General features: G+C 36.9%; 1 protein-coding gene across 2 annotated transcripts in view; it reads left to right on the forward strand.

Moving 5' to 3' along the window:
* The window catches only part of sema3c (sema domain, immunoglobulin domain (Ig), short basic domain, secreted, (semaphorin) 3C), a 60203-nt gene that overhangs the window by 6088 nt on the left and 28342 nt on the right, over nt 1–25773 (forward strand). Inside the window, exons 1-2 of one of the 2 annotated variants that reach the window (XM_056749379.1) lie at nt 2482–2619; nt 9876–10039. In XM_056749379.1, coding sequence (XP_056605357.1) covers nt 9907–10039 — 133 coding nt within the window. In that variant the 5' untranslated portion in view covers nt 2482–2619; nt 9876–9906. Of the gene's footprint in view, nt 1–2481; nt 2620–9875; nt 10040–25773 lie in introns of those variants that run through there. The other variant, XM_056749380.1, reaches the window with a different exon arrangement.

Here is a 25773-nt window from a genome sequence, read left to right on the forward strand (position 1 = left end):
AAGTAGCATTTAACCCATCTTACAAATAGGCAGACATGTGAATCTAAATATCCAGCGTCAGCCAATAAATATCCATTATTTGCAGATATCCGATAAGGTCACAATATCTGTGCGGATTTAATTCTACAACTACCACATGGGATTCAGCACTCAAGATGTGAGCTCTCAAGAAGTAAGAAAAAGGGGAGATGATTTCATTTTTTAATTGACTTCAAGATTCTCTTTATGGTTCCAATATGGGGGAATTCCGCATGCTTACGGTTGAAAGATTACAAGAAGTGACCCCATTCTGGGGGACTTTTATAGGCCTACCCACTTTCTCTGTGACCTTTAATGAAGGCTTGATGTCTTCATTGAAAGGTTCAGAATCAATTTACTGTAGAGCTGCAGGGTGTTGGCATTATCCTGTGTTAGTATATTCAGAGTTACAGTAATAAGACACCTGTCTGCTTTTTTATTCCTTACAGTACATGTATTATAACTTTGATGTTGTCTTGTCTTGATAGCTTAACACATAAATACATAAATATAGCTTATCTGAGACTCAAAACTGAATATTGGACTTGGTCTCAGCTTCTGGTCTTAGACAAGACTTTTGTCTGTTTTGAGAATGCTTATTACCTCAACCACAAATCTGATGTGTGAATTGGCCATTTGATAAGATAATAAATTAAAGCTTCGATAAAATTCAGCATTTTCTCTTTTCCATCGTGAATTTGTCGTACTAACTGAATCTTGGCCTTTAGTGTCCTAGACGTGTTTTCGGTCTCATTTTGAGGTCTGGCATTAGTCTGGGTCTTGGATTGTCTGGTCTCCAGCTTTGAATCTTTAGAAAAATACCTCTTGGTTCTTTTTAATTTCAGTTTCATGGCTTATTTGCTTGAGTATCAGTCGAATTTATGTATTTGGGACAAAGGTTAAGCCCTAGCCCCCCATCTAGCTGTATAAAGATGTGCTAGGTGGGCACACCTCATTACAGGACTCAAGTCAAGTCTACTCAACCCATGTAGTTGGTTATCCCACGCTGACTTTAGAGATGTCTGCACTGGTTTCTTTTCCTTTTCTGACATAGTTTCGAACATTTGGCTAGCGTTCACATGCCAAATGCAGATTCAGCTTTCATCGTGTGCAGTTCATATCTTGGCAGTAGTACTGCAGTGGTGAGGGCAGTTCTGACTTTCCTTGCTGAAGTCTGCACAATGTGGTCTGGAAATTGGCTCCAGAGATTCCAGCTCCCTGCACTCATTTGGAAACTGGAATCCTGGACAGAAATACAATTTAATCAAGTCTGTGGATGTGCATAAAGAGACATTTCTGTGGTAATTAACGGAAGCTTTTAGTAATGGCAGGATGATAGTTTAATCCAGCGGTTGGCGGCTGGTGCATCGCAAACCAAAAAATCGCATCCTATTTTCTGTCCTGATGCGGACGATCGGGAGGAAAATTAATTTTGCAGAGTCATGTATTTTTACTATCCTATATTTTTTAGGTCGACCTAACGTTCATGTTGTTGCCCCTACAACCGTCTATTGCAGTTAATGGAAAATGTTGGAGACTCTTCATTGTCTGTCTTCAAATGGAGGAGACTCTTCCAATTAGGCAGATGCCAATATGGACAAAACTATGTAAAGTTAAATGAATATACGATCAAAACTGTGGGTTCCATTGCAACCAGGATAAACATGATTTTGTGTTTTTTATCATTGGCAGCCTAAAGCATGAAACAATCAAAATTCAATGGACATGTAGAAACAAAAATCGTCCGTTTTGCTTTGCAATCTGTGTCATGTAAATAATGTTGCCTGTCTTTTATTCACAGTTAGCAATTCATGGTATTAAAAGTAAGGTCAATACAATATGCAGAGTCAACTAAAATGCATACTGGTTGATTTTTCTCCAAAGTAGTAATCCACTGTGGCTCAGTGATGCTGTGTATATGTTGTTTTGTTTGTTTTAGAATATTAATAAGCACGACACAGCATCGTTTGTATCATCTTTATGCTCTTGGAGCAGGATTGTTTGTATAACCAATGGAAGACGGGGAAACCTGTTTGAAGTACACACAGTTCTTTTTATTGACTATAGTGCCATACTTTGCCTTTAAATGTTTGATACAAAGATAATTTTAGCCATTTAAGGGACGGTGTTGGTTCTTGATGTCCTGTGTAAAGGATGAGTCTTGGTTTGATGATATGATGTTTTAAAACTTGGAATCTTAACACTAGAATCCGTCTGCTGCTGTGTCTGCAAGTGAAGAGACACATCAAGTACTAGAAAATCTGTTCAGCTATTTGTTAAAGAGGGAGAGAGAGAGCGAGAGAGAGAGAGAGAGAGAGAGAGAGAGAGAGAGGAGGGGTAAGAAAAGAGGAGGGGTGCTTAAGAGAAGAGTGTAATAGGAAACCAATCCACCCATCTCTCTCTCTCTCTCTCTCACTCTCTCTCGCTTTACCTCTCTCAACCTCTCACTTCCCTGTCCCGCTGTCAGCTGGATGGAATAACACCTCTCTCTACTCTCACTGTGGAAGTTAAAACTGTATTTGAACATCTCTGGCTACGGTATCGATCCGCTCTCTCAGGACTGATCCTGCTCTGTGAAGACAGCATAGGACGGCTCATAAGGTGAGTCCTGCATGGGGCAGATGGGCTCCTGTGTGAGTGGAGAGGGGAAGATTTTGATGAGGGGGTTCTCCAGGCGAACAGGTGCAGACTCCCACCGGAGACCCAAGGAAATAATAAGACCTCATACATGCGTCAGGCGCTGAAAGAAGCGTCTATTTTAAAAAAACTGTTTTTGAAATGGAAACTATCATAGTTGTTATTTGGGATCTGTGTTGACAGAGATGTTTTGCTTGAAGGAGTTTGAGTTTATTAATATATAGAATGATTATCGAATGATTTTCAAAAGTTAAACTTTTCATTTTGTTTAATTTTTTGTTTGACTTGAACAAGGTTTGAGAGTCTTGGCTGCTTTAACTGGTTTTGGGCACTTTTCTAGCTGGAGGACTTTCCACTTTAATCGGGTTAATCTTCAATTTCATTTGTTCGTTTTTTTAATCCATTTCAATATTTGTGGCTGCATATTTATGCTTATTTTTGTAATTCATACAAAGTCATATTTACTTACCCAAATTTCAGCCTATTGTTCCTTTTTTAGGTGTTTTTGTTGAAAACCGCATTCCACAGATAGCAGTAAAATATTTAAAAAGGTAAACAAGGTCTTAAATTTTTTTTTTTTTAAATGATCAATGTTATATCTTTGTATTTACATAAGCAATGTTCTAGATAGTGGACATAGGTCTGTAAACAATAATCATGTTTTAAACATTACTCTCAATCTGATCACTCATCCAGGGCAGGTGATATGAATTATGTTGTGCGGACAGAGCAATAGTTATTGGTAAAGGCTTTGGGGAATATTTGCCTTGTGTCTTGGGGAGCAGGAGAGCCGTGAGTGTGAATGAGTCATGGGAGTTTGAGACAGTGATGTTATTATTTTATAACTCTAAAGCTCTAAAGATAGCGTTTGGGATTTGGTTCAAGGTAAAATGTCATATTTAAATGGGTTTTGTATTGTCGCAAAATGAGTATGAGCCTGCCGGGGAATGTTAATGTGCGTATGAGAGTTTGTGAATGACAGGGTGTGGTGAGGGAACTAATGGGATGGGCATTCCTCAGTAACCAAAAAAATAACCACACAAGGAAAATGAAAGTAGGTTTATTTTCTATCAGTAATAAAATCGTTTTCTGTGTGTGATAATGTACGGAACACTTAAATCACGTAATAGATCTCTACTAACAAACATTCAAGATTTCATTCACTGTAAAAAAAATCCCATAAAAAATGAAATTTCCTGGCAGATGGGACACCACAAAATACTGTAAAATACTGTTTTTCTTGTAAATTTGCAGTCTTTGTATGTAATTTGATTGTATTTTTTTTACCGTATTTGAACATTATTTGAATAGTCTGTAAAACAAAGTAAAATTCTGTAAAATTACATTTATTATACATTATACGTGAAAATTGTAAATTGTGCGGGAGTTGTGAAATATGCAATGTAGGTGCTTTTTTTGAAAAGTCAAAACACAGAAACGGGCAATATCATAGAGTCAGGCAATCGGTCTGTGGATGCGTCAGGAACATAGACTTTATGAAAATTGGACATAGTGTCCATGACGTCAACAGCCGGTTTGTGAAGGACAACTTTGAAGCTTAAAGTGGGCGGACCCCGTTGTCGCCATCTTGGCAGGACGTCACTGCGCGACACTCCTGGATAATCGAAAATGGGCAAAAAGGCAGGACGTGGTTGGAGCCGAGGTGGCTGACTAGTGAAACCAACTGTCACACAACAGGCCACGCCCTTAATTAAAGAGAATTTTAAGGCTTAATATAATCTAAACGGATGCGTTATATAAAACATCCCCTCATAGTTGTCACGAAGGGTAAAATTAGCTATATAGCTATATAAATTTTAACAGGCTGCAAACAAGTTTTTTTTCTGCTGTGAAGTTCAATGAGATTCTGCTCTGTTTCAAAAGCAAGTCTCTAGTGGCCAGTAAATGGATTCCAGTTTAAGTCGCTTATGTGTTTGTTTCACGAAAGAGACCGGAAGGTTGAGTCGCGGTCCAAAAATCATGTTTGCACCCTTGAAAGGCACCGCTGAAGGGGATTGAACAAAAAGTGTTGTGTCCAATAAAGAGAAAATGGCGATGTTTTTATTAGTTTGCCAAGTGTGATCCAAAGGGCTATGTGATGAAATTACCAATTGCCAATCTCCCTTCAAAAATCCCACTTCAGGAGCTCTGCCCTGCTAAGTGAGTAGGGCACCTAATGAATGATTTAATGAATAATTGTGCTGATCATGGTAATGTGTTAACATAATTATGTTTCCTAGATATATAATAGTAGTAAAGCATTTTTTCTTAAGATTTAAAAGTCGCAAAATATCAATTGGGTGTTTAATATATGCATGAGCTTCACTTTGGTCATAAATCATGTGATTAGCTGCTGATACAGTATGTAATTGAAAAACTTGTGCAGGTCAACCAGCAAATTTTGGCTGGTGTGACAAAGTTAGTTGAAGAAAATATTGTCTTATTTTCTTGTCAGAGTGTGCCAGAATGCATACATTTATCAAAAATAACAAAAACTTGCCCCCACACCCCACTTGGATTTCAATTGAACTGTTTCACCTTTTTCACCTCTTCCTAGTTTGCAGGTCTAGGTTAAAAAATCAAATAAACCTTAGTTTAGCAGTCTAAGAATATGTACAATATCTAAATACCCTCTGTATTAAACAGTTGTCCAGCACCATTTGTGATATGGACATGATGCTTCACCTAATGTAATTGGCTAAAAAGAGCTGTGCTGTTCTTTTTCTAACTCACTAACATTATCAGAATTGCAATCTTCACCTGACGGACAACAGAATGGTCAAAACATATATGTAGGAAACATATAAGAAAATCTATACATTGGATGCACTTTGGATAAAAACATCTACCAAAATAAACCAGTTCTAATATCACACAAATCTGATTATTTGTTTGAAAACATCTCGAAAATACTTTTTACTTCCTTCCATCTGTTTAATCCATCTCAGGTGAGCCAGTTTTTAGTTGAGCAGCAATAATTGCTTCTGACTGAACGTTCCATAAATAGGAAGATGGAAAATGTATTAAGCAGATAGCCATGACAAACACAAGACGATAAGCTTGACGGTGAGATGTGTATGTATTGCGGTCCAATGGTAGCGTTTCAGTAGTTCCAATGTTAATGTAATCCTGAATGGAGATGAAGGTAAACATCTTTAGCTTGCTCAAAGTAACATGTCCCCAAGGGCTTACTCTTACTTCCAGATTAGTAATGACTTGATGTAATGTAGAGACGGGGTTGAGGAGGGATGCCAGGAGGAATGTCTAAAGAGTGAAGTAAGCAGCGGTTTATATTTCCTTACTCAGTCAGGTTGAAATGAACACCGTAAAATAATTCAGTCTCTTCAAACTCCAACAGTGGATTTACACCAAATGCGAATTAAGCGTTTAGCGCGAGCAAATTACATACAAAGTCAATGCAAAAACGCGAATAGACGTGAACCTGCGGCAGGCGGTGTGAATGATGCGAATTGGGCAGAGCGAATGCTTGTCAATCTCATCTTCCGCTAAAGTTGAAAATATTTGTCAGATTGCGTCTCTCACACGAAAATAACCAACTTTTCCCACAAGTAATAAAGAGCGTAACCCTAAATGGACAAACTGCTCAACAGAGCTTGTTTCGTAAATACATTGTCTCGTTCGGCATAGAAGCGAAAAAGTGACAGTATCTTAGTTCTGTGTCCGCCTCCGTAGTGCTTCGAAAGGGAGGGGTGGAGTGAGCCGTTGGTTGCAATTGGCAACTTCACCACTAGATGCAGCTAAACATCATACACTGGACCTTTAAGAGTTTAGGTGTATTGCTCAATTGGTAGAGCATTTTGTTAGCAATGGCTGTAAGGAGAATTTTGCTTGTGTCAGTATGAAACACGATTAATAGACTTGTATGAGACAGATGGTGGTTTACGTCTCATAGAAGAGGCCAATCATCAGAGGACACACCGTGTCGGTCCAGTGATGATTCTGTTTTGACCGGTGATGATTTTAGCAGCTGTAGGAGCGGCAGACAGCCGTTATTGTCCAGAGAACTAGTCTTCAGCCAGCTATGAGCTTCTCTATCTCCTGTATTCTCTGCCAAAGACATTTCAGCCTTCTGTAGTTTATCATATGCTCAAACACACACACACACATACTGTATATACACAAACGCGCATATAGTGACTCAAATACAAAACAATGTGGGCACTCTGAACAGTTTCTTTTCAATCCTATAACAAAAAACATATCAAAAACATTTTTACTTAATTCGCTATGTCCAGAAAAATGAGCATGTGTACAAAACCAGTTAGGAATGCTCTGCCAGGGCATTAGCCTGCGAAACGTTGTATGTATTTCATTACTTTACCGGAAACACACATTCAATACTCTAGGGGGTGGTAGAGTTATCTCCAAAATTATAGCTAGCTATAATGTTACAACTGGCACAAAATAAGTGGAGATGAGTAAATGGTTACAAATTATTCTATGTAGACCTGAGCGAAAGGTTAATGTGGGTAATTTTGCAGAAGGTAATCCTTGTAAGAGGGTGGGAGGTGTGCCGCACAAATCCTAAAAAGTGAAGCCGAAGCAATTTGATCGCGCCCTATTGGCTGGAGACAGTATAGGACATAAATCCCGCCCTCTCCATGTAAACTAACAAAATGGGGAACATGGGTGGGACCTTGATACACACAGCGTTACCTTGTGTCACTATTGTGCACACTCTGGATGAAAATAATGTAATCTGCGCAATATGCCAATGGCCATATATTGGACTTTTCGCCCTGTATTGAACTCTATTAATGCTATGGGACCACTAGACCCCCAAAGTGCGGCTGAGCAACACAAACATAGGCATCAAACAAGGTTTAATGACTTCGCTATTATATCACGTACTGATTTGATTTTCAGTTAGCATGCTTTTATTGTGGTTAGACCGAGGATAAGTTAGCAAAAGGTTTTGACCTGATGTTCTTGAGAACTTTATAGGTTGTGCTTTCAACTTTTGGCCATACCGAAGACAATAGATTTCTGGAGTCTACAGTGGTATTGAGTTGATTCTTCAGTGCCAGTTATTGATAATTATTGTTTTCGAACCACTAACAGTAATTTGGCTCTTCCCTCAAAATTATGTTTCCAGAACTAGCACTAGCACAGTCTGTTAAGCAAAGAAGAGCTTTCCTCAGCAATATTTTCTTCAAACTTCTTCGACATGGTGGTAGTTGACATGGAAAAGAAAACTGACCATGAAGGCCCAATATAGAACGTTTCAGTGGACGCGCGCGCGCGCCTGATCCTCAATTAACTTTTGGTTTGTGTTTGGCTAGTGTCTAATAATAGAACAATTGAATTTACATTTAATTTAGTTTAGTTTATGTTAATTTTAATTCATATTATTATTTTATTGTATAGTAATTGTATACAAACGATTTGTTGAATTTTGTTTTATGTTAATTTTATTAAATTAACAAATTTGTTGAATGGGTCCTGTAGTTTGGTCGCATTAAAAGAAACTGAACGGTACATTGACATCTAGCGGCTGAGATTGGTATCGCAGTCTAAATTCTAAATATTGGATCGACAAGTTAAGCCGAGCAACGGTTCTTCTCGGATTCTTTTGCTTTTTATCAGAAATAATCTACAAGCACTCTATTGTTTATGAATGTGTACCGGAAGTTCAGTTGGGGTCACAAAAGTGCGCATGCGCAGTAACGTTTGTTTTTGCCGTTTAGATAAAATCGTCTATGTTTACGGTTAACTTCTTCCTCATTCTGCTTTTTTTCTGTGGTTTTAAACTGGAACTCTCAAATAGTTTGAAATAGCGGAGCATCTTCATAATGTTTGCGAACATTTGGACACTATTTGAGGAAGTCTTAGGCCACCTGTTACAGTGCATCATCATTTGGACCAATTGTGTTAGAAGGTGCTTAACACCCATTTCAAAGTCAATGCTAGTAAGCAAAGCAAACTTAAACTTGCCATAGTTTTTGAAACATTTGGTTTGAAGTGACGAAATTAACTATTCAGTTGGTTTGCAATGACGACAGTCATTGGTTCACTATGTACTTACAGTACATCAGGGACTTTAAGGCCTGCTGTAGTGCCCCCTTAAGGCTTGAAATCATGTTTGTTCAACGTTTTCATACGCTTTCATATAGAGCCACTTAAAGTGCATTTGAGGTCTTCATATCAGCATGTGTGTTCCCATAATGCCTTGCTCTACCGTCTCAGCCTCAAGAAAAACTTGTCTATGTGTGAACTGTATGTATCAATAGAAGTGATCAAGTTCACATACTCGAGTACTTTTCAGGACTACTTTGAACTCACAACGCGAGTTGTGTTTTGTGGTATCCGTGCATGTCTGCTGAATGTGAACAAGCCCTTTGAAGTGAAACTCATAACTTATGGAGTCAGACATCCATTGTAGAGGTCTTCTACGACATTCACATCAATCTTTCACATGATTCATGTATAAGACATGAGCAGAGAGAACTCGCTATTCACCAGCACTCCTGTCCTGCTGCTCTCCCTCCTACAAGACAAGTATTATTAATATATAATTATGAACTGCATGTATTGTTGTTTTCCGAGAGAGTTGCGGTCGGAGAAGCCTCTCTGTTATCCCTGGAGCACACAGCAAAAGTTCCACCACAGGAAATCAAAGTTCTCGGCATGTATTATTGAACTTGTGTTCTCCCATAATAGACTAGAAAGGAGAGAAACAGAAGGGCGGACGTTCATTCTTTTGTTAGAGGAAAACAAGGGTGTTTCTTTGAATGTGTTAAGAGTTGTCTACACTCGGACATTCCTATTTGATTTGTACAAGGATTTACTTTGTTAAGGTAAATGGATGACTCAGGCTGGACATGGGCCATCATTTATAGAGCCATGCTGATATTGTGCGGTAGCTGTAGATCAGTTTCATGCCAGTTTCCTTGCACTTATTAACCAAAACGCATACAGAAAGAATTAATTTAAAAGGGATACATTTGTGTCCATACAATGGAAGTCAATGGAAGTCCATTACCAGCGTTCTTCTAAATATATTTTGTGTTCTGCAGAAGAAAGAAATTCATACAGGTTTCGAATGGCATGAGGATAAATATAAATAATTTTGAGATTAAATATCCATTTAACATTTAAAGTGCATAAAAAGTGCAAACTTCGCATTATACTTTTATATACTTGAGCTTATTTAAAATAAAGTTTTTGTCTTCAACAGTTTTCTCACCATCTCTTCGCAGGTGGGCTGCTCTGACTTGACCCTCAGCAGTCATGGGCAGGTCAAGAGTGATGTGCGTTCGGTCGCTGGGGAAGGCCGTGCAGTTGTTCTCCACCCTCCTCCTGTTTGTTACCTGCATCTATGGTCTTTCTCCACCACAGCCGCGAGTCTTCTTGACATTTCAAGGTAAGAATGGTTTACATCATACTCCAATCAAGGCACTTCCCTTTTAGATTGGTCTTTCTTTAATTATAAGACTACTTCCTGATGTTCCTGATGAAGAAATAGCAGGAGGGAAATTGTTCTGTTATGACATCATGTCCTATTTAATGAGATCACTTCCCTTGCTTAAGAAATGCTCTTCATCAGGTCTGATGCTGTCTGTCAGATTGAGTTTTTAATTTTTTTATTAGATGCAGGTTTTATTTATCTGCATTTAAATATGGGACCAGTTACATCAGAAAACACAACATCAATTCGTTTCATTGATTTGTGAAGGTCTATTGTGTTAGTGTGTAATGATACTTGCTTTCTCAGCTTACTGAAATGAATTGAGTTTGATCTGATTTTACTACAGTATATTAAATTGAGGATGTTTTCTCATCAATTCGCACATATTTTGTTCATTAATTGGCAAAAAGGTTATACTTTTAATACATACCTTAATAATATTTTTAAATTAGGTATGAAGTAGAACTGCATAATGTTTATAACCGGTGGTGGAAAAACCAAGAATCAAATATATTTTTAAGTAATAGACTCTGAAAAGCCCAACATACGTATGTTTATATAACATTTTGACAAAGTTTGGAGGCTATTACGTGGATAAAACACTTCAGCCAAAACCCTCGCATTTGTATACATGTAATTATGGTCTAAAGCGGAGATACAAACATCTGTCACCAAATCTCAATTGTACCCAAAATCTCAAATTTATGTTGTATTTTCCAGAAGTGATGTTTCACTTCGGTAAATGTTGCCAAGCTTTGAAGGCTTTCAAAGCCATGTGTTAGGTTTCAAGTGCTGTAAACAGCTGTGTCATGGTTGTTTTTTTCCCTAATAATAAAACTAAAACTCAGATGAAAACACTGAATGTTTAGGAGGAAAAATGCTCTAAATAGTTCTGGAACTTTCCTATCGAGTCCTCAACTTAACTTCAATTACTAACACTGAAAGTGCACTTTAACATGTCCTTAAAAAGAAAACTAAACGTAATGTAAAAGTCCATATCTTAAATTACAAACTAAAACTAGCCAAAATGTAACTAGAACTAAATAACTAGTAAAAATGTAATCAAATTTAAAAGTAAACAGGCCACGTACTTGGCTGATTCATTTTATGCATAATATTCCTTTTTTTCTGCGAATAAATTCATCATAAATTTCTTTAAAATTTATAAAAATAAGAAGTATTTAATGTTTCTTTATTTTATTGTCAGCTGTACAGAATCTGTGAGGGGGGAATTCCCCCTCCTTTTCCCCCCCATTTTCTTAATTTGTTTTTGGTAAATAAAGTCACAGTACTATCTTAGACTTATTATGTACCTGAAACATAATCTTAGCCAACATTATCTTTGAAGTCAAAGTGCTAACTCAAGCATAATGTTTCCATGACTTTGATCATCTAACAGAAATGGCTGAGCTGGTTTCAGATCAGATGTCAAGAGTGATCTGTCTTCTGATATGCTGTAGCAAACATTAAATACAGTCGAGTAAGGAGATTTGTGATGTATAAGCCCCCATTGCATCTAGTGGGTCTTGGTGTAAGATACCAGTGGCTCTGAACGTGTCCCGTTGAATATGAAGGCCTGGTTCTTGTTGTGTTCTTCAGTGTTAGTCATTCTTTGTTAATATAACCATTACTGTATTTGCTTTCCAGTTTTCCTTCCTTCCAATTCATGTTTTCCCCCTAATTTGTCATTCTGTATTTTCGTCTGGTCTGTCCAGCATTATCCTTTGTGTACTCATCCATTTACTGTGTGCTGGAAAGAAACAGTTGGATGCTTTGGTAGTTATGCCATAACTGGTGTCAGTGTGGATTTTGCCATGTCGGAAAAACTCCAGACTCAGACTCAAGTACATTCTCGTGTTGCTCTGAAGAAAGCCACGTGTTATGTTTGACATTAATATGAACCTAAGCAGACACTGTCTGTGTGGAAAAGACAAATTGACCCTTTGCTTAGCCTTGGCTTAATAGCGCTACTGTCCATTCCTAGTATAGCAAATGGAGTAAACAAAAAGCTGTTGTTTTTTACACTTGTACCATTAGTAAATTATTTTATATGTGGATAGATTTAAACATAATTTTACATAACTTTTACATAAAATATACTATACAGTTAAACTAATGCCAGGCATGTTTTTTATCGTAGTGACTCAAGGTGCCCCATGATAATGCTTTATAAGAAAGGCAACAGGCAAAGGAATAGTTGACCCAAAAATGAACATTCTTTCAATATGTTTTCATCCTCATGTCATTCCAAACCTGTAAGACTTGCTTTCTTCTGCAGATCGTAAAAGAAGATTTTTTGAAGAATGTTGGTAACCAACATTGGCCCCCCTTGATTTTTTTATGGTGGACATTTCTCAAAATATCTTCTTTTGTGTTACACAGAACACACATACTGTCACATAGAGGTTTAAACGACATGAGGGGAATAAATGTGTTAACTTTTCGTTTAAGATGGATCAATGAAGTCTATGTCACCTACTCACCTATTTAAACATTTATTTGAGATCATGCTTTCAATATTTCCCATTTTATTAGCACATTTTAGCACAAAGAATATTGATTAGCACATTTTAGTTAAAACTGCACTATTCCCCTCCAAAAAAACCCACTGATTCCAATAGGGCGTTTTGTAAAGGTCTCTTGAAAGTAAAGTACTTTAACTTGACCAAAGTACAAAACAGAACATTGTTTTTAAGCAGAATTGTGGTTTTGGCCTCATTGTTTTCAATAGGACATGAAAATTGGACCAAAGCCAGCCCTGATCCTAAACCAGACATCTTCACTCATGGCTTTATGAGTAGAATCCCAGGTGTAGATTTGAATAACGTCTCTGACAATATCACCTCTGGAGAACTCATTCAGTCCAAACGTCCACATGAATTGAAAAGAGATTGGGAACGCTAGATGCTAGGATACATATCAAAGATCTCCTAACTTAGAAAAAAATCTGGAAGCATGTTTCACAGTACATGAACATTGTAACATATGATCCATCAACAGTGGCATTTGATGGGAATCCATGTTTGTTCTCTGCAAGAATTGTTCTCTTGTGGGACATTTGTTCTCTTGTGGGACATTCCCTCAAAGTCCCACAAGGGTCTTTTGGATCAATTTCTTCTTTATGAGACATATTGATGTGTAGGCAAACAATTTGAGTTTATAGCTAGGCTGTTTACTGAATATCAACTTGGATCCGCGGAGGAACGCTCCAGATGTTTTGGGGTGCTCCTATAAAATCTTGTAAAGACCGATCTGCAATGATCTTTATGGAGAGAGCTTGGAGCTTTGGGTGTTTCTCAGCTTCCATGGTTTGGCCGTAAAAAATGAGTAAAAGAGAGAGATTCCTGCTGGATGTGGAAAATCTGAAGAAGATGGAATATGGGAAATTCCTCCTGAGTTACAAAACCAAGTCATGATATACATAAATTGGAAGTGCTGTCGGAAGCTTAGCATCTGTGGAAGAAGCTCTGGTGACCCAGTTACTGTACTGATTTCTTTATTATTGCAGTCCCGGTCTAACCAAACCAACACCTTGTGAGAAAATAAACCTGGAAGATGAAGCCAGGGTCAGAGTGTTTGACTGGTCGCCAGACGGTCGGGCGAGAGATCTTTTGAAACTTGATTCTGTGGGCATCTCAGGTTCTCTGCAGTGATGTTGAGCTCGTGTCGAGAGTAGAGTTTCTGAAATTCCTGCTATCACTCTACGTTTTCATCGGATCATTCAATACATCGGTTTAGCGAATCGAAGTCTGGTTTTGTTTCTTTTTTCCAGTTGTGCACTGTTATTTTGTGTAGAGACAAGCAGATGTTTTCATGTTTGTTAATTAAATAATTTTGGTTAATTGTATAAAGTTGATGTCACACTTTGCTTTAAACATGTGAAAATAACTGCTAATATGCAACGGGGTATGATGTTATGTTTTCCAGATTTTAGTAAATAATAAATAATGTAAACTTTGAAGTTTATATTCTTTATACTGCAAATACTTTACAGTCTTTTTGCCATACAAATTCACTGGTCAACAAAAGCCAGATACTCTTTCTCTCAATATCAATGACTAATAAGGACAAATTATCATGTGGTGTGACCAATAATATCAATAATTTTGTTTAATTTTTTTACAAATGTAAAAATAAATTGTGGCTGACATATGAACATCTGATACAGTATGATTTTTTTCGTCATCTACCCGTTTATGTGTACACCACATTCTTAATGTTTAAATAACTGCAATAGATATTATTATTTATTAGTGTTTTAAAATTGGCATGACGAAAATCCTTATTCGTCATTATCCTATTTGCTCTCCCAGCTTCATATTCACATAAACAAAGTGAATACAATAGAAAGTCTAGTATGACCGCCCATCTGTGCACTTCAATTAGGATTCAATCGCTGCCAGCTGTGTGTTAACTTGGCTCACTTTTGGAGCATCGTGTCATGTTTATCAATCCTCATCTAAATTCACGCTGTCCAAAATGGATCTGGTTTAGACCACATGTGTGAACTCGAGCCAGGTAACACAGGACAACACCCTTTACAAATAAAACAATGTTGTCTTTGACGCGGATCAGGCATGATACCCCTGTTGATCTGACCGTGGATGGTTTATTTAGTTTTTTGGTTAGCCAACAGAAATGTAAGGTATTTTATCCCTTTAGAAATTATTGAAACACAAGATTGTTTTTACTATCTACTGTATCATGTGCTTTCAGTGCGTCATGTGAGGCCGGCACGAGTAGTCACGACCCTTTAGATTTTTGCTATCTTTCTGTTCACATCATCTGGCAGCAGCGTTATAAACTATTTTGTTATTATTTTGAAGTTGATATTTAACAGTGTATGGACTGAGATGAGTTACAGGGTTTTTTTACAGACCTTATCTTTTTTAAGGGGATAGGTCATGCAAAAATGTAATGCATTTACTTTTATTATGTCACCTTTATGTTAGTATCAAAATACTAAAACTTTCTTTCTAATTTGGATCACAAAGTAGAATATTGAAGCTGCAACAGTGAAATTGGATTTGAACCAGAAAAAGCTGTAGTCACCTTTTACTTTCATGTATATAAAAGGGCAGCTTGACCATTTGCTATAATGGGTGCATTTTCTTATGACTCAACAATATATTGGAATATACATAAAAATGTAAGGTTATATACAGTATTAGGGGTGTAACGGTATGTGTATTCGTACCGAACCGTCACGGGTAACATTCTAAATATAGTCATCATTCATATGCACTACGCCCTTCGAAGGGCAGAGCCCTTGGAGTTTACACTTTGGAGTGAACAGGGCATTTGCGTGCCATTATGTAGACGTTTGCATTGCACTTGGCAAAGGGAGCGACATAATTACCTCATTATCTTCAGATGGCATGTTCCCATGACAACCAAGCAGTGTCCGTAAGCAGATGTCGCTGTTTTAATGGCATAAAACATAATTGCAAATAAAAAAACATTTTATATTTTAAAAACTTTTTAAAATGTACTATATAATATATAAACAGGAATACATAAAAAACGTTTTTAAATATGAGATGTAGTGCCCACGGACCGTTGGCTAAATGTCTAATGCATGAGGCACACGGTGTTCTGGAAACACTTCATCACGTTCGAAGTCACGGTGGTTGAATTTCACAGGATTTCTGATAGACGTCCTGGTCGCGTTCTTAAATGGTCCGCCAGGAAACAACACAAAGCCGTCTTACCTAAGAAGTAGGCTGTCGTTTTTACAACTGTTGCTATAAGAATTCATCACGATCGACTAAACGCTTAATGCTTTAAAGTATGCGAGGTTCACGGCATAAACTTAAGATCATTTTGTTGCTGTTAACTTTTGACACGTTCGTGAATGTACACCGGTCTGTACCTGTGGTGACATTTCCACGCCTCTAAACATGATACGACACAAAACGAAACATGATTGGTTGCTTTTCCTCTCATATGGCCCGTTGACGGGTTTTGTTCTGTTTTGGTTTTGTCTTCTCTGTTCCTTTATAAGTTTATTAGCTCCCCACCTGTTTCTATTTCCTTTGATTACGTTTCCCCATGTTTTTCAGTTCATTGTCTGGTATTAACTCATGTTTCGTGTGATTATTGTCCTGTGTGTACTCTCGTGTGCTTTGTGGATTCATTAAATACTTAGTTGTCGTGGGCTTCTATACACCATCACGTGACAGGATGCCAGGTTGCGTGCATTCACAAGTTTTTCTTTCAACGAAAACGCATACCAAACACATTTTTTGTCTTCAGATTGGTCTTGTCGTAGTGCAATTACGCTTTATTAAAACTCACATTCCTCTCTGGCAGGCCACAAAACAGTATTTAAATCTATGGATACATGTCGCATGCTTGCACTAATGCCATAATTTAGCACCATTAAGCCTTTAAACATTTTCACAAATACATGCTCAGAAACTTTAAAAAGGCCTCATCTATAGAGGTCTGATTTATATCATAATTACAACAGAAAATCGAGCCTAACGTTTGTTCAGACTCAGCCACCGACAGAGTACATTCTCTAAATTTTCAAACAATAAGTATCACGTTGAGCATTCGGCCATGTTGACCTCAGCCAACTTCACATTCATCTGCTATAAGGTAACGTCTTGGGTATAAATCACTTCTTAACTGTGGCTGTAGACCAGCTGTTTGATTTTAAAGACATTCAGAAGAGGGGAGAAAATACATTTTTTACTTCAGTTGACCTTAATGTGTTTTTGATGTCTTGCTTTCATATTCGGAATATCTTAACCTCAGACTTTAAACAACAATAAAAGTAATAACAGATTTTCATATGACTAGTTGAGAAAAGTAATGTAAGGGGTGGTAGCTAAGGTGGTTTCTAGGGTCTTGCTAGGTGGTGGATAGGGTGTTCTGTATGTTGGCAAGGCAAAAGAGCCTCGCTTCTATATGATATTTTGATCTTTAAGTATGTTTAAACTCTTGTTTTATTGTAAATCTTGGGATTTGTTGGCCTGTGAAATATGTATCATTTCTTTCAAATTGCATTAGTACAAATCTGACTTCTCTTTAACAAGCAAGGTATTGTTTATGTCTGTAGCACAAATGTTGCACGGCGCATTTGACCTCACAGTTTAATAGGTTTAGGGATTATTCAAAATTAGAGTATGTCTCTTCGTTTCTCTGCACAAGCAATATTTGTCTTATAAAACCGCTGAGGTGAAGAGAGAATACTGCCAGTACTTTCCAAATATCTTAGGTCTGATGTTTAGAGGTCATGTTTGGGTCAGGTTGGGGTCTTTTTAGCTATGGAGCGTCGGTCCGTCTGATGTTGAGATCAAAAGACTTGATTATCTGGCTATATCTGGATGATAGTAATGAACACATGTACAATATTAGGCAGTGAAGAAAACACACACAAACACCGTGTTAAACACTCAGGGGAATTCCTGCTCAATACAAAACATAGCTTGTTGAAGCTATCAGGAGTCACAGATTAAGCCCAACAAACGTTTTTATCTGAACACTATGTGTAGAGGCCAACCAGAAGGGATTGGGTTAGGACTCGGACATTCTCCACCAAGAAGACTGGATTTCAATGCTTGATGTGGACAACATCTGTGATTTTCTGCATGTCATTTATCTCTAAATTGGGGAATTTTCCAAATACTTTCCCATATTGTTCTTGTTCTTTTGACCTTGGTAGACATTGTTGGTTGACTTTGTTAGCTGATGCTGTGATCAATTTATGCCGTCAATACAGAGAACAAACCCTCTTAATGGAGGATTTAACATGATTTACATAAAAACACTTATTGATTTATTCTGATGTGTTTACGACTTTGTCTATTTTCATCCTTAAAGATTTTATATTAGTCTTAGTTTTTTTTTCTCAAACGGTGCAGGACTCAGGCTTTAAAAATGGCATTTATAGCTCCAAAATGTCTTTAGTGCTTTTCTAGATAAGTGGCTAGAATTCCCAAAAGTGTAAAGTGAGGAAGGTTTACTAGTTTTTTTTTCAAATTAAATATTTGTGAAATGGATTAATCAAAGGAAGATCCATGTGTAGCCTTCATCCGTTAATAGAAATTTTACCCAAAAATGAAAATGATTTCATCATTTACTCACTCTCAGATTGTTCCAAACCTGTATACATTTCTTTGTTTTGCTGAACACAATGGAAGATATTTTGGAGAATTTCACTAACAAAACAGATTGTATCCCCCCATACTGCCAGAGAAGGGAAAATAAATACTATTGGAGTCAATTGGAGATGAGATCTGACCCTTTATTAAAATTATGAAATAAATACGAAAACAATAATTAAACTGGAATAGGTATTTGTTGTAAAACTGTGGCAATACAAACCATAATAAAAAACGATGTGTCTGTGTTTGTCTGTAGACTTCCATATTGCACCATGTTTACATATGCGTGAGGAGACGCGTGTTAAGGTGAAAGGTCATGGGGGCCCGGGGGGTTGGTGACAGGTGAAGATCAGGCAGAACGCTAATTGGGGCAGGGCATACATTAGTGTGATGGGTATGTTAACGTGTACTGTTTCACCTCCTGCGGGAAATACTGCAATGTGCACTGTAACTGAGTCCAATCTGAGACTGCTAATAAACCTTATTGGTGCCAAGAGTTCTACCCCATCTGACCTCTGTGCTAATATTATGCTGTTATCTGTTGTGGGATCCAACAAAATTGTAAATGATGTGACCTAAAATCTGAATTAATCGTATTTTAAAAAGCACTTTTTTTACAGGAAATAACTTTCCGAAATGCATGCTTAAAAGGATAATTTGCCCTAAAATAAATATTAATACCCTGTATGAGAATATGTAAAAGAGGATATTTGAAGAGATATTTTCACAGTTTTGTATCCATACAATGGAAGTCAATGTTGTTTACTGTACTTATAAAAAATCTTTTGAGTTCTGCAAAAGAAAAGAAGACTTACAGGTTTGGGATGACATGAGGATGAATAAATGAATTTAGCATTGAATTATCTCTTAACCAAATATGGGATGTAATAATATATTCAATTAGGTCATAATATAATGTAATATCAATACAATGATACTTACGAATCATTTTTGTATGTATTTTATTATTGTTATATTTTAATTCATCTCAAAAAAACATGAAAATCCAACTTGATGATTTTTAAGATAATTAATTTGACTTGCTAACATGCAAGCACTGTGAAGACTAGCCAATTTATTTTAAACGAGCATGCTAATTTAAACAAAAGCGTAGAAATATAAGGATCACTGCAATATTTTGTTATACCGTGTACAAAACGGCCATTGTATGTAGAAACAGTATGCCATTAAAATGCTCTTCTCTGATTGGCTGTCCCAGAGGACATGATTTGGGGTCAAAATGTAATGGCTGCTAATGCTAATTGATGCAGTCAGTTGCTAACAGTTGCTGTCAGTGTGCAATGCAATGTATGCAGGTCTTCTTCTTCTCTGTTAGTATTTATAAATGCTTGCTGAAGGAGTGTGTGTGTCCATTCTAGAGACCAGAGGAATGTGGGTAATGTCAAGGGGATAGACTGCCTGACGGCTCTGTCGCATGTTAGCCTGCAGCTTGGGTGGTCTTGATGTGTAGACCACATCCTAACCCGCTCCCTTCGTTCACATGATCACCATAAATCGATCAATTTTCCTATTTTCAGAACATAATATGTGTAAGATGCGTGCCTGTGCAAAACCCCATAAGGTTTTGTGGGTAGCCAGGGTCTATTGAGTCTATTTAAGATATTTTGTCATGTGCTTTTGTCGTTTTATTATTTGGTTGTTGGTTGTTATTTGAATATATATATAATATTTGAATAATTTAGTACCTCATCTTAAACTTATTTCAGTTTATTCCTGAGGCAACATTTCTCATTTTCGTTTAGCTAAAATTGTTTATATAGACCAACATTTTATTTGACTAGACTTTTTTTAATAAATAGCATAACTTGAGTAAGTTAAATAAATATGAGATGGATATCCTTGTTTCTAGATATATTGATCATTTGACTTCAAAAAACAGAAATGTTTTCAAAGTTTACATTTATTAAACTAAAATAACCTCAGTATATAAATTTAATTATGAATATTCTAGTTTCTAGAATGTAAAAATACCTGCAGTATATTCTGGCAGACAAAGACCTCAAAAATACATTTTTGTGAAGTAAAATAAAATGTTTCTCCATGTTATTTTACGCCAAACTTGTAAACCCGCAGTTTGTTTTTGTAATTTTAAAAGCACTTCAAAAATATGTGAAAATCCTGTAAAATTACAGTTTTTTACAGTGTAGATATGTTGACCATCTGAAACGTTTTTGTAGTTTCAGTAAACTGTAATAACTTCAGGATATTCATATAAAGAGGGAAATCATCCACCAGGTTAAAAATAACATAATTTATAAAAGCAATGGCACATCTCTCCTTAGCAAGAACCATTATTTTGCGGTATACTTCATGTCTACAGAGCAAACCGTTTCTTTCAACCCTTAACCCTTAGTATAAGCTATAACAACAGTGCCTTAGCAAGTACTTATCACCGGTAGCCTTTTACAGCATGATAGATAGTCTCACTGAACCAGGGCCAATGATATTGTGAGTTTTAATGAGAATGACGCATTAGGTTGCCTGGACAGTTGCTTTGACTCTAACAGTATGTGTGAAATCACTTACATGTCGCACTGCCTGAGTGTAACCAGTCAGAACTAAACCAAAGAACTGTGTTATTGACAAAACAAAGGTGGCTCCTGAAAGGCATTTAAAGTCATGCACTTCATCTTAATGGAGAACATGAATTCTGATAGTTTAAAGCTGCTGGTTAACTATTTATTCGAACCGGTTACCCAACTCCGCCCATTCGTCTCCCAGAGCAACATTGGCGCAATAGCGTTGTGGATGAATGGGACATGCCGGTTATATTTGCATATTGTTAATTTATTCAAACAAGCTTTTGGTGTTCAAGCAATGAGGGGGAAATTGAGAAAAGATGGGGCTGTAATTGGAATTTAGGCTAGTAAGGTAAACGTAATGGAGCATAGAAAACTTTGGCTCGCATTTTGAACTGGAATTTGTAACTCAGCGGGTCCACGCATTCAGCTTGTGTTGGGTGTGTTTTGAACCTGATGATCCTTTGACATTCTTTGTAACGCTTTGAATATGTTTAGATGAGCAGATTTGTGTTAAATTCCAACTGATCAAATTAAAATGTGCTAAGCATGCAAAGTGTTTTCGAATCTAATTGAGAATAAGGTTGGATTTAGATGTCGATATGGAAGCTTTTCTTATATTTGAGGATGTAATTTTCTGGAGAGTGATGTGGTGTGTGTGAAGTAAAGGATTTATGAGCCTAATACATACAAATGTCACCACAAGGTTGTAATTTTGAGTATAAAACTCTTCTATAACTCCTGAGTATCCAAGTTGGGGTTGTGTCAGTGAGAAAATATGGTAAAAAGCAAACATTAATGTAGTTGATGGAAAATTTGCGGGAATTATAAATGTTTACTTGCCCTTGGAAGCTGATTTCTGTGATTTCTTGTTTCATATTTAAAGTAAGTTTGAAACCTTTTTATGTTCATAAAAATGTATGTTCATTTCATTAGGATGTGGCATCTTTCTTCAGCACAATTGACTTGTGAGCACCTGATGTCGTGCTTATACTTACTTTTTAAATGATGTGTTTTTGGCCTTTACAGCCTTATTTGAAATTACAGAGTACAGTGAAAGACAGAAAACATGATGGGATGAAAATCCCAAAAGAAGAATTTACCAATCGTCCCATCTCCTCAGTGCATCATTGGTTTAGCTAATGTCGCAATATTGATCTAAATAACTTATTGTTGTCTCTGGAATAGGAAAAAGGTATTTAAAATTTCATTCAAATAAAGGAAAAATGATTGATTTTCATGATTGTGGCATACTATGAGTATGACGGCGTGTAAACATCAATCAATATTATTAAAACTAGACTGAGGGCTGCATATGGGCTGATTAAACATAATAGGCTCGCCAGTTGACATAATCGCTTTCTTTTACTTTTAAATGACACTACAAAACTGAGTTCTGGAATCAGATGTAACGATTCTAATCTGAGTCTGATTAGGACTCTGTATGTGTGGCTCATTTCAGGCTCTGGTTAAAGCATTGGCAGCTGTAACAGAGGACGGACGGGCAACCTACACCAGACATTAAATTGCTCTTGTTGCTCTTGTAAAAGAGAGCAGCTGATTTTAATCTGTTTTAATTACCTCAAGCGGCACAAACACGTTCCTTGTTAGGAGATGAAATAATACAGAGGTCAAATTAAACCTGACGATGTGGAATTTTTTCTGAAATTAGGCTATACAATTGCTCATACTTTATTTCGGGTTAAGGCGGGTTTGTTCAAAAACACCACAACCATTTTCTTTGGTTTCGATTTGTTTCGATTTTTGTGTTGCTTTGCTTTTTGTTTTGCTTTGCCTCGCTTCCCTTTTTGGTATTGTTTTGTTTTGTTCATCAATTTGTGTCATTGTAAAACAGTAGCATGGCTTTATTAAGCGAACCAATACAGAGTAAAACTAGTATAACACTAAGCTAGTAACCTAGTGAAAAATATTGAATATTTTTAAAGCAGTGTCAAAGTAATTCTCATTAAACTACATAAACCCTAGCAGAATATAATCTATTGTCCAATAGCCATGTGCCACAGTATGGATTTATCCAGTAGCTTGTACAGCATGATGTGTTAAAGCACTCATAGGGTCTTGCTTTTTGATCTCCTTTGGGCAGGTTGAGACCCATAACGCTCGTGTGCTGTTTAAAAATGCATGTTTAAGAAGTTTCCTCTGCAAAAGTGCCTTGTACTAGATCCGCTTGACTGCGCTGTACAAATGACAAGTAAAAGAGTTTGAGTGGAATAAAAAAACATCTAACAGGGGAGAGAGAGAGAAACACTATAGTAAAGTAATCAGCAAGTATGATTTAAGAAGTATGTCTGCTCAGACCTTATATTAAACTCTTGAGATGAACTGTGAAGTGTGCTTGTGCACATTGATAATGAAATTGACTTACTTTCTGGCTCACTGTAATCTTTTGGTTTCAATAGAACATATGCGCCATGCTGTCGATTACAGGTATATTTTTATCGTAGTGGTTATATTAATTTATCTTTAATGTATCCAGGGATGTAACAAAATATTAAAGACTAAATGGGACCAAACAGAGCCTAAGGGGTCGATCAGACACAAAACGTTTTTTGCTGTTAGACGCGTCTCTTTTGAATTATTTTCAGGTGGCAGGGGCATTTTGCCGCCTGCTGCATCTCACGTTTTTGGTGGAGTGCTCTGAGTTCTTAAGTTGAAAAAAACCTCCAATCGAATGAAAGGAGAGGTGGGCCTTACAATGTGGTAACACATAGTTGCTTGAAGCGTCCAGAGCCTGTTATGATGAATTAGAAACTTGTGTTGGCTGACACGGGTTACCCGAGCAAAGTCAGATGTAGAAAACTTTTAACTTGGATTGAGCCTGAAACATTTCTTCATCAGCCATAAAGAATATTTTTGGTGTCTTATTGCTAACTGAATTTCAACGGCATCAAAGCTTTTTTGCTTTCCACGTCATTTTATATTGTTGGAAATTTCAATACGATGAGAATCAAAGTTCTTCAGTTCCGCCCATTCTCTGTTACTCTTTGATTTGCACTACACAATCAACACAACCCTGCGTCTCATATCATGGTCAACTCAAGGATCAATACAGAATTAGTGACAAAGATCTCCGGGTTGATCTTGATCTAACTCTGTAAGAATGTGGTCAAGCCCATGACTAATACAGCCTGTGTGTTGGGGAGTATCGCAAACAAAACGTGTTGATTGTCATAAGATCTCTCGATGTGGTTTGGTCATGGGTTTAGAGTTACGTATCTGTCTTTTTATCGTGGAATATGGTTTTGATTTACATGACGTTGATTCATATTCCATCACGTGTATGGCTCTTGACTCCTGACTGTGAGTTGGATTGCTGGAAGCAGAGGAGTCCAGACGTTCTCTCAGAAGTTGTTACTGCGTGGCTGTTGTAAAAAGGTTTGCCTTTACTGGGCTGATGTATGCCAATTTTCCACGGTGTTTCATAATGGTATACTCCATCTGTTATCCCAATGGACTCGTGCGTTTTAGATGCTTAAGATTCCACATCAGTTTTTTGACAAATGATTGGTTCAAATGATGTTTTGTGCAAACAAAGTGTTTTAATTGTGAGATTTAAGGTCTCTCCATTGGTGTTCAAATGAAAGATTTCAGATATAGATATAGATATGACTGTAAATTCCCAAAATTCGTATTCCCTTGTGAAACCTCAAATATGAAACCACTTTAGAGCTCATTTCATGTGTTTATCAATGGGCTGAGAAGGTCATGTGATCATTTCCCACTGTGCTGTCTCATTATAAATCTTTTAAGAAAGACAGGGAACATAAAAGTCGGACTCAACAATACCATGAAAAAACAATTCATTCATTCAACCCAGTTTTATACATTTTAGTTATCATTTTCTTAGTGTTAATAATTTTTTTAGTTGCATCTCAGTACTCCTGAATCAACTGATTAGTTCTGACAACCTGAAACAGGTTGGTCAGATCAGCAAGAACTTTTATATTATTCATAAATATACATTTTTTAATATGCCATTCTGCTGTTTATGAAGACATAAAGAGAAATAACATCACAAGACAACAGTACTTTATATCGACAAGCAGTGCGATACAATTATTCAAGAATACAATGGGTGACGAGGATTTTTTTGGTCTTTATAGCTTTGTTATATGGGGGAGTAATTTAGTATGTTAGTATGAGTATTATGTATGTATATGGATGGGAGTTTTTATGACTTCAGCCTGAGGTTACAGAAGCTGCATGTTTCTAATTTACTCCCGTAACTTTACCAGTAGCGGTAGCTCTCTTTTTCTTTAGGGTTCTTTGATAAATACTTCTCACATCTGCTTCTTTTATATTTTTTCTGCCTCAATGTCTTTATTTTCTTGATTTACCGCAGGAAAATGTATTGCTTACGGTTGGTGTTTTAAAGCTCTCTGCGGACTCACGGGAGATCTTCAGTCTCACAAAATGGAAATTGAGAAAAGATAGACTTACATTGTTTGATTTAGCAAGAATTTAACATTTGAGAAATATTTGAGTTCACATTGAAATCTTTAACGTTCTCTGCACGAGTTATTTTGGCAGATCAGAGCCCGGTATGAGGTTGTTGAGATGAAATCTGAAGCACGAAACAAGTGACCTAAGATCTCATTAAATATCATAGAAAAAAGTACTTGAGATATTAAAGAGATCTCTTTTTTTTATTGTGGTCTTATGGGCATCTCTGTAATCTCCTGAACTCAATACATTAAACTCATGAACTTTCTCCAATAAGAGCTTTGTTAAGCAGTAACAGTCCCTCTCATATCAGTTTAAGATGCTATCTAAAGCTACTTTGAAGCATGTCTGATATAATCTGGCTCGACTCTTTTTATTAAAACCACATTAGAATGATGGGTTTGACGAGGCTCTCTCCTCTAATATAATCCAATAGTAGTCAGGATAGACATGCCGTCTACCATCTGTGTTCTTCTTAAAGCCTATTGCTGTATTCACATCAGAGGTGAACAATCGAGTTCCTCTCTTATTATTTGCGGGAAAAGTTCGTTATTTTCGCGTGAGTTATGGC

This window comes from Triplophysa dalaica, chromosome 5 (assembly GCF_015846415.1).
Source record: "Triplophysa dalaica isolate WHDGS20190420 chromosome 5, ASM1584641v1, whole genome shotgun sequence".
NCBI classification, from domain to species: Eukaryota; Metazoa; Chordata; class Actinopteri; order Cypriniformes; family Nemacheilidae; genus Triplophysa; species Triplophysa dalaica.